The sequence below is a fragment of the Coenobita brevimanus genome, chromosome 24, assembly GCF_032717465.1.
Source record: "Coenobita brevimanus isolate Jiangsu-jjx chromosome 24, ASM3271746v2, whole genome shotgun sequence".
Lineage (NCBI taxonomy): Eukaryota > Metazoa > Arthropoda > Malacostraca > Decapoda > Coenobitidae > Coenobita > Coenobita brevimanus.
In genome coordinates, this window is record NC_136977.1 from 9,493,655 (window position 1) to 9,504,603 (window position 10,949).

General features: G+C 41.4%; 1 protein-coding gene across 1 annotated transcript; it reads left to right on the plus strand.

The window, feature by feature from the left end:
• The first annotated feature begins 1,677 nt into the window (after window positions 1-1,677).
• Window positions 1,678-3,036, plus strand: LOC145393425 (uncharacterized). Its single transcript, XM_080267521.1, has one exon. The coding sequence runs from the start codon at window positions 1,678-1,680 to the stop codon at window positions 3,034-3,036; it is 1,359 nt and encodes a 452-aa protein (XP_080123647.1).
• The last annotated feature ends 7,913 nt before the right edge of the window (window positions 3,037-10,949 follow it).

The window sequence follows — 10,949 nt, forward strand, 5'->3', positions numbered from 1 at the left end:
ATAATAAAGCCGGTATTCATGGCTAGCTCACCTAATTACTGGAGTGTGGGGCCGATGTGCAATATTTTCCATGTTCTTGTGATTTGCTGATCGAAGGAAGGAGTATTTTATAAAGCACAAACACGGATAAAAATAGACCATGATAGATACAAATACAAAAATGTAGGTAGGAGTGGGTCTGGAGTGCGGTCTGGCGACATCTTGCAATCTCGCCAAGAGAAAGTGAAACCGCTTGGTTCACGCCAGATTTTTCCAGTGGTTTCTGTTCGTTTTCGTTATATTGCAGAGTTTAGAAAGTTTAAACACGAACCCGACGTTGCGGAAAGAGACTGAGCGGAAAAGAAAAAATACATATTACCCACACTCGGGTCTCTGAATAAACCCGAGTTACCTTGCGTTTTACATTATAATTCCGCGAGACGTGTTTTTAATATTTGATGAAGCGGCCGTCTTGGCACACCTTGACGCGGCTTCCGGTGTAGAGAATTTACTTATACTCGTAGGCCTTAATCTAAATAGCATTCGAGGCTCCGTACCACTTCCTTCTTAGCGATTTATTCTTCGCATTACTCATCAGCATCATGTTTTATGAAAAGCAAACTCCATCGATATTAAAACAACAGAAATAGGATACATGGGAATGCCAATGTGAAATATGCAAGAGAAATCGCAAGTGAAAAGGTGCTACGAAGTCTCCTATACCATCTATAATACGGCCCTACTGTCAAGGAGCTCGTGGGAGTGGGAATAAGTCAAAAGAAATACTATTTAGCAAGAGTTATGATTAAGCGACCAGAATTGCATAGCTCGACCACTGAAATACTCAAATTGTCAACTGGGGTAGACATGTAGGAGGTACAGGCTGAAAATTGTATAAGAATTTTTGTAAGGAAAGTGTATAGAGGTATGGGTGATAGAAGAATGACAGAAAGATTAAAAACGAGGGAAAAAATATTTTTAATGTAAGAGTAAGTGAGGGAATGAGACGGAGTGGCGTGATAAGCCGTGGTAGCGAGGTTGGAGTCTTTTATTTTTTTCTTTATTCCACGGTCATGCTGGGTAAACTCGGAAGTGGACAGGCATACTGATAATGCACAAACAGCGTACCCTAACAACCATATTGTTTAAATACGATGCGCGAAGCTGTAGGCAAGACTCTGTTCCATCAATCCATCATCCAATCCTGTGTTGCCCCATGAGGAGCGTAGGTTCTAACATTAATTTGGTGAGAGCATTTTGCTTCCCTCCCTCACTCCTAAATGTGCACTATTACAAGGCGTGCAAGCTCACTACATCCAGTCACTCCAGTCACCGAAACGATTCCATAAACGACCACTGGAATTTCAGGGCTTGTTTACACTTTTATTTCTGCTTCCGCCAGGCGATTTCATTCATTTCAGAAGCACCCTGTCGTCTCCTAAGGTCCGTAAACTGTCTACGGCAGCACTTCAATTACGATAAAAATGTCAACTTTTTTCTCTCGCCAGATTTTATTCTGTTTAGATGTCGCTTCTCGCCGTCTAAGAATGAAGAATACGGACGTAACTCTCCTTCCTTGCCAGTGGGTTGTACTGACTATTGACTAACACTCAGCTTTTTCACCCCATTCTCAGGTGGGAAAAGGTATGATGATAATGACTAATACTGGCCTTTTTTCCTCCAGGACCCAGCAGCACCATGGACGTGAGCCCGACCCTCCACGACAACTTCAAGACGGATCTATTTGACCTGGTGTCGTGCACTGAGTATGACCTGGGTGGGTCTGCTCTGGGGTCGGATTACTGGCCGCTGGAGGACCTGGTGGACCGCAACGTCAACAACAATAACAATGCCTCGGTGGGGGAGGTGATGGCCCCGACTTGGCCCTACAGCAGCTACCCGGAGGTCACCCAGTCCCATGTGGCCGCCCCCATCCCGCACGACAAGGAGAAAGAGACGAGCGATAAGATGTGGGGAGGTGGAGGGGGAACTACGGAAAAGGTGGTGAATAGTGCTACGGGTAACACTATCATCATCACCTTCCCTCCTACCGACGCTGCGCCCTCTGTGCCAGAATCCGCCGACGCCACCTACAACCCATCCCCGCCCATGACTGAGCACAATAATCTAGAGCTCTTCAATTCCATCCTGAACGAGAAGCCATATGACGGGCTGGTGTCACACAACCACCGCTCGCCAGCCTCTGACTGTGTTTCCTACGTCAGTGCCTGCTCGGGTTATAGTGACTCCGGCATCTCCACTTCACTGGAGGATACAGCGTCACCGAATGGCGGGGGAAACGATCATGTGGATTTCGAACGCCTGGTGGACTCTGCCGTGGACTCACTGGTGTACTCGCCTGGTGCGGGGCAACTGGGTCCTGTAGAGGAGGGTGGGATGGAGGGCGGGTACATGCAGAGCCAGATGCCATACTCTGCCCACGTGACACAGAGCAGCGATGTGTCGTCCATCTTGGAAGGGGCGCTGCGCGGCACTGTCCGGCGACCAGGTGGGCCACTCCCTCCACCACCGCCGCTCACAAAGTTGTCAGAGGCAAAGACGCTGACACTCATGTCCAACATGACCCCCCTTCCGCCACTCACAGCTGCCTTTAAGGCAGAGCAGCTGAACGGCGTGGCGGGGGCGGCGGCGCAGATCAGCAGCAGCAACATGTACGTGACGGCACCCTATGACTACCGACCCCCACCACCACCACCAGAGGAGGACTACAACAGTCTAGACGCATCCTTCACCAAGCTGAGTACCGCCACCTCCAGCACCAAACTACCTGTAGATTCCACAGACAAGCCTAAGAAACGCAAGTATACTAAACGGCAGCCGGGAGACGAACCATCCACCAAGGGGCGCCTCCTACATTTCTGTCACATCTGTAACAAAGGCTTCAAGGACAAATACAGTGTCAACGTGCACATCCGCACACACACGGGTGAGAAGCCCTTCACCTGTGAGCTGTGTGGCAAGTGTTTCCGTCAGAAGGCGCACCTGGCCAAACACATTCAGATCCACACAACGCCCAAACCACCAGGGAAGAGGTGAGTGGTGGGCCAGCCCGCCCCCACGCTCCACAAAGTCTGGTCCTGTGCCACATGGGGCCACCCAGGTCGCAACAGCCGCGCTGGCCACCCAGGCCAAGCCAGGCCACAGTCACGGCCGCGACCCACGTCTCACTGTCGTACCTGCTCCTCGTTCTTAAGCCGTCCTCTGCGTTATTCACAGCTTCCTACTGTTAGAAGGATCAAGGGAATCGAGTAATTAACAATATGTTTAGTCTCGGTGCAGTCAATACTCATGTCTGTAAATAGTCACTAACCCGTCCAGAGCGTCACTGTAGCAGCGTCGCACTCGTTGTGTCCACCACTACTGCCACCACTATAACCACAACCACAACTACTGTCACAACCACATCCCAGAGTCTCACCACTAGCTGGCTAGTGTCACATGCACACATTAACACCACAACACCTATTCCCCACAGTGCCTTAAACAAAACACTGCACTTGCAGCAGCAGGTGCTGTAACTCCTGAGTGGCGCCTCACCACCGCTGGATGTTGGTGCTGGAGTGTAGCCCCGGGGCGAGGCGGGGTGGGAAAACATAGGCCCCTTCCGCATCCGCCACGGGGCCACCAGGGCGCTGCCAGGAGTGGGGATGGGAGGGCAAGGGAAGGGAAGGGAAGGGAAGGGAAGGAGAGGAAAATCTGCCATTTCGCTATCAAAAATCAGAATTAAAGACATTTCAAATAGGGAGACAGCTGACGTGAGAGGTGACGGGGCCGCCTCAGTCTCAGGTGACCTCTTGCCGGGGTGGATATCCAGCATTATGATTGGCTGCCAAAATGTCTACTACAACACTGTGATGGGAGGAGACAGGACACTGCAAGAGGCGGTGCAGCGAGTCTCTGAATTACGTCTCAGTTCAGCCAGGCTGGCTCTGAGGCAAAGTTTCGATAATAGGCCTACGTCTTCCTCATTCTCTACCATATTTTATATTTAATCCTCTCTCTCTGATTTTTGCTACTTTCAAAATGTCTCAGAACTTTTTGTACATAATACTTTCAATAAAGCAAAGCAGACAAACGACGCACATGTTTGAATACGGATTTTAGCGCAAAACATGCTTACAAATGAGGGAGGAAAGAGAAGGAATGATAAAGGTTGTTGAAACTGAAGAGAGAGGGAAGTAAGAGGATGTGAGCAACAGAACAACTTGTTGAGTATCAAAGCAAGGAACCACCTATATCTTGAAATTATTATCATTAGTACATTCCCCTCAGGATGGAGCTGCCGCGCAGCGCTACTCACGTAAGCAAAAAAACACCAGAAACAAAACTAACTACACGCGTCAGAATTCGCAGAATAATTCCAGTTTCATTTCCCTCTCCATTCTGTAGCTGAGTCACTAAGTGATATTATAAGAATGATTTTTTTCCCACTCTCCATTATTTCTTCTCATGTGCTAAATATTTCTTAGAATATTGTCTAGTTTGTAAATTACTGACATTGCTAGGCACAATGCCACAAGTTTGTTTCTAATCTTAGTGATTTCCTGAGGGACGACACACGCAATACCGGCCAATGGGTGCACTATGGTCAGTAACACGGTATTATTACAGTTTCAGCCCATAACTGTTTAGGACATGAACCTATATTTCGGTTATTACTGGCTGCGATGGACGTACTATAAGGAAAAGTTGTCAGAATATACGAAAGAAACTCGTAGAATGCACCAAAACAATCGACAGATTTTATGGGTCGAAAGTGAAATTTTACCAGTGAGAGTCAGAATCCTAGCCTCACATTTACTGGAGGGAGGAAGGTAGGGAATCAGCAGAGAAGGGAGAAGGGATGAGGATTAAGGGAAAAAGGGTAAATAAGGATAAAGGAAGGGAGGGATACAGAAAAGGAGGGTAAAATAGCAAGGGATGAAGGGACGAGAGGAAGAAAGGAAGACTGTTAAGGAAGGAATGGGACAACAAGGAGAGGAATGGGAGGAAGTTTAAAGGCGAAATGAAACTATAACGTGGGTAGAACAATGACGAGGGAAAGGAAGAACCACCACGAAACTGACAAAACGGACAGTTGACTGTTCCACTCGAGACCGGATTATTTCAGCTGAATAATTTCGTCTGCAGTTTATCAAAATCAAATCCACTTGGGTAAGAGAGAACTAGCTAGAAAGGTGAATAACAAGGGCAAAAAGACACAGATTTTTGGGAAAAAACCTGAGTGAGGAAATAGAAGGTGGATGCGGTATAAAACATACACGAAGAAAAAAAGCAAACAGGAATGAGTAAAAACTCACAGATAAAGAATAACATGAGTGAGGAAATAAGCGTGGATTAAGAAGGTATAAAATAAACATAAAGCAGCAGACAAGAAGGAGTAAAAGGTAAGGGTTGTGTGGGAATGATGGAAGAGAGAGAGAGAGAGAGCCGTTTGTCAGCCAGGTATGATTACTCTCACTACAAAGGCTCGTATTGTCGTCAGCTTTGGAGGCGTTCTGGCACTTTTTCTTTGCCCTTCACTTCTTCATGTGGCACGTTAATATTCTCTTATATGTTATTTATGTAATCTATGTTGGTATTAAGTGGATAAAAATAGCATAAAAGAAAAAAAATAGTGAGGTACAGACAAATGGAGGGGGTCACAGAACCTTCCCTCAGATATTCAAATCTACAGCGGTTATCTGCCTTCATCAGCCTTGTACAGTCGATAGGCACAAATAAGCATTAACTAAATTACTGAGGTGCAATAATTAAGATAAATCGCTAAGAAAGAGATGCTAGAGTCTCCTAAGCTCACGCGAAATATACGGACCAAAACACTAAGAAACACCCAAACTGACCCAAATATACAGCAGTGTCACCCAGCCGGCCACTTTGACGCAATATTACAAGTAGGATAATGTGTTCTGCATATGTAATAATTATATATGTATGTAATTTGTTTATATAAGTTGTTACGTGCATTCATCTTCAAGAGTATTTCATCTAACCATCATAATATCTCTATTTTATGTGTATTATATATATTTTTTCGAATACTATTATTATTATTATATCTGCTCCATGCCGGGGGATATTTAGAGATGGTAGTAGATTTTTTTTTTATATCTGTATAGGTCTAGCTTCGGGTCTCGTACGTGTGTTGTAAAGAGAGAGAGAGAGAGAGAGAGAGAGAGAGAGAGAGAGAGAGAGAGAGAGAGAGAGATTGGATATGTTAAGAGTGATTGTGATGAAGTCAAAGGAAGACACTGTGAATAAGATATGATAATGATGAAAAGTGTTCAGTAAGGAGAAAATTAAATGTGTGTGTGTGTGTGTGTGTGTGTGTGTGTGTGTGTGTGTGTGTGTGTTGGAATTCTGAAGGTGACATACACAGAGGAATTTCACTTGCTAAATGTCAACATCAACTATAGCAATGAATCACATAACAGCAATACAACCAAGTAGAGTCAGGGTCAATAATTCCTTTACACTTACAGAGTTCTAACGATTACAAGGCTGAAGTACTGTAAATTCGTCCGCCCAAAAGATCAGAACACGGGGGCCGAGGGAGGCGCAAAGACACCCTCTCCCCGCCCGAAAAAAAAACATTTTCAGATAGTTTACATCATTTTCTTTTTCTTTCCCATGAATTTTATGGTGGCTAAAGTACAATAAGCCTATAAGTCTAAATTCTGATTAGGCTAGCACCAAGATATGAAAATAGGAGGGAATTTTCAAATGTCTCATTTTCAAAATGTTAATAAATACAGTAAGGACTTATTTGAGAAAGAGAATATAACAACATTAAATGTTTAATTAATAAACAATAATACTTTATTTGTAACAAATTGTGAGTTTTACCAATTTGTTTTAACCCAGCAAAAAAAAAAAGTTCTGGTATTATTTTGGTGAAACTAATTTGACGAATTCGTCTTAAAAATCAGCTTTTATGTCACAGCGTTGGCAACTTTCGAATACCTAGCTAGCGGTGCTAGTGGTCCTTTTTTCCCTCCTAACCTCATGGATTTTGACCAGTTTACTGTCTAGATTATTCATTAACGTTCTAAAACAGTTTTGAAAGGTTGTAAGGAAACACTGACTCTCACTGTACACAAGTTGTTCAAGAAATGTGAAATATAAGAATCTCATGTTTGCCTTCAAACTGCCCGCGCACGAGACCCAAAGTGGACGATGCCCACGCATATGAAAGCCGCATATTTCTGTTGATTTCATTAGTAATCTCCCATGCACACTGTTACAGAAGACATGTTTTTATATTACCCCCTTTTCTTCACTTGCTGAACTGACTGACAGACGGCCAAGTGTGTGACAGCATCGAATAACTAACTTTACGCCAAGTGGTTCAGTTGAAAAATGAGAGACTACGGCAGCTCCGCAAAGAAACCAGGAATATACTAAGGAGGACGTATTGTTGCCAAAATGTTATTGATATGTCCTCCTGTGCACAAAGCTTATCTGACGAAGTAGTTCACCCTCGAAGTGTACAAGGTGTCTCAGGAAATTTCCAAGAAACTTGATATTACTATGCTTTTTTTTTTTTTTTTTTTTTTTTTTTTAAATCGACATGGGTCAAATTCTCTGCTGTTACAGAGCTCGTTCCTGATGACCTTATGGGTGAATAATAAGGGAGACCAATTTTTGTCCATACGATTATCAGTAACTGTAGCTCGGTAACGGCTGAGAATTGGATCCATGCTGATCCAGCATTTTTTGTAATTATTTATTTTTATTATTAGCCAAAATGTAAACTTCTGAAGTCTGTCAATAATTTCCTGGGACAGCATGTATTCAAGATATCATAACCACAACATTTTATTGCTCATTTTACGGAACAGTACTGTATGTTTTGTAAGCTTAAAACTAGTCAAAAAGACCTCTTAATATTTCGCATGTTCTGAGCTGGCCATTTTCTTTCATATTTTGATGGACAACTGAAGCAAAACTTCTGACCACGTTGATCAGTTTCTGTGATAATTATTCCGTTAATTTGTTATAGCCCTGTTTTCTTACTTTCCATTTTTAATTGCACCTTGTTTTTTTAATTGATTCATACCTTATTTCTCTTTATTATTTGTTTTCTTGTTACTCGTTATGCTTGTTTTAATTTTGTTACAAATTTATTGGCTCTTTCTTGACGCCGAATTGCCCAGAGTAAATGATAATATATATGTGTGTGTTTGTATGTGTTGTTTCCTCGTGTTACCTTTTATCTCCCTCTCCCAGTGACAAACTTCTTCCGCTTTTCACCTTTCTGACAGTCTCTTTTGTGTGTCCGTCTGCCTTCCTGTTTATCTACAAATCGCTTATATCCTGTTTATCATTGGACTTTTCTACTGATACTTCTATCCTTCTTTCAACAACCTTCCAATATTCATTAAATTTTTGGACTTCCCCACTGGCCTTTCTATGTATCCCACAATCCTCCTACATTCACTTTATCGGACATATGTTATTCTTTCTTTCCTTTTCTCCTCTTCATCCGCCTATCTTTTTCTGCTCGTCTATGTAAATTTAAAATGTCGAGGCTTACATCAAAATTCCGTCCAGTAATCTGGTTGGTCCGCTGTGATTATCAAGCCATATTACAAATCATAATTCTAAATGGTGATTGGTTCAGGGAGGGGGAGGGGAATAATGAAAGTACTCTATAAAGCTAAATTTTACAGAACAGTATTATTATTAGAGTTTCAGAATAAAGTGAGAAAAAAATGGTAAAGTTATCCATTTCATGTACTAAAGGAGGGAGAAGGGAGTATTGAATATGCTCTGAGCTGCATGGTTAAATTTTACATCGCAGTATTATAATGGTTTCTGAAAAATATAGAAATATGAAAAAAGTGGATATTCCAGCTATGAGAAAGGCTGAAGAAATAATAACGCCAAATACTAACAGACAATGGAAAACAGTAAAACCTAAATTAATAAAAATGAATGATAAAAAAAAAACTATTGTCTTAACATTTATGCAAGCCTCGACAGATCCTCAAAGTACATAATACAGGGTGCTATAAAACTCACACTTGTTCTTTGCCTATTGAGGAAAAAATCCATGCAAAAATTTCTGACTCGGTACTACATATTGATTTCTGGCTGTTCTTCCACTCCGTGTTATAATTACTGTTATTTTCTCGTGGATGGCTTTCCGCTCTTACACACAGACTCCTTCAATTCGGTGATGTCTTTTTGCACTTTGTTCTTGCTACCTTCAGACGATTCTCTTCAGTTTAGGGAGAGAGATTAGGTTGTAAAGGGGTTCATGGAGACTGCTACTAATTCCGTCACTACCAATGGTTTCTCCAGAACTACAAAATCCTTTGCAGGCAGCATGAATACTGTGGAAAAACATGCCATCGTGGTGATGGGGTTATTAAAAAGAAACCAGTGCTTACTTCAAAATTCCTGAGAACTGATATATACTTTATTTATTTAGCACTAAACGAGTAAAAGAATTATTTGATATGATATATTATTGTAAACTGTCTTGCAGGCGTTCGCCCTTCTTTCTGCAATAAAAAACTTACATCAAGCAGTATTAAAGAGACGTTGCATTAAGGTAACTAAGCTGCCAGTTACGTCCTGTATTTGATACAGTATATATATATATATATATATATATATATATATATATATATATATATATATATATATATATATATATATATATATATATATATATATATATATACTGATGAAAGACAAAGGAAGCTTCCAGTAATGTTCTGTATTTAATCAGACTTCATAAAAAGCCTTACTTGTTAAATCTGGTGAACACAAATGAGGCCAACCTGTTAAGTTTCTTGTGATGACTTATGGACCTGGACGGAAAGCTTACCCCGTGAAGTAACTCCTAATCCCGTATTCTCATCTCTTAAGGAGGCTCCCTAACACCTCTTCCTTACCAGTACATTTCTGTCTTGTTTATCATTGTCTTGTATGTTATGCCTGCCAGCATGACATTATTAGAGACAATGATACTACACATGGAAATATTAACCCCTTCAGTCCGATGGCACATTTTTCACTTTAATTACCATATTCAATTCACGGCGAAGAGACACTGAATGGATTAAGAAAGGAAGGAAGGGTGAAAGAGAGTGAATGAAAAAAAAAAAGAAGGAAGAAAGAGAGAAAGGAAGGAAGGAAGGAAGGAAGGAAGGAAGGAAGGAAGGAAGGAAAGAAGGAAGGAAGGGAGGAAGGAAAGAAAGAAGGAGGGAAGAAAGAAAGGAAGGAAGTGAAGGAAGGACGGGCCTCCAGACAGAAATGTATCAAGAACGAGTTATATCATCTGGGGATAGCAAGAACAAATTAAGGAGTGCCTCACCGTACTGAAGGGGTTAAGATTTGATAAGTAAAGTAAATAGTTGAAGAAGAGGTGTTACGAAAGCCTCCTAAACCGACGAGAAAACGACCCTTTGTGTCAAATTACTTCCTCCTACCGTGAGACGACGTAACAACTGCCAACCCGTGATTCACATTCAAGCAACCTGTAATTTATATGGACAGGTAAATAAATGTACATATGAGTGAAGCTATATATATATCCCAAATAAAAAAGTAAAAATATATGTCAAAGCTTCATCTGATATTCGGCTTTCATACTTATAATAAATACATTATACATATATTATATTTTTGTAATAATTTGTTACATCCTGAGTGCTATGATGTGTTTATCTTACGAGTCTGTACATAGTAAGTGAAATAAAGTTTTTTCGCCCAATATAGCAATGTGTTTTTACTCGTTAATCCCCGTATCTATCTATTTATTTTACTTATTTTTTATTCAACTTTTATTTTATTATTTTATATTATTTATTGATTTATTTTTGGAGGAAGAAAGTATGAACCTAATATGTACAGTATGTTCAATTCCTGCTACTCTATGAATGTATAGTGTTGGAGAGGGATGCCTTCAGGAGGTGGCACTGATATAACCAGGCGCT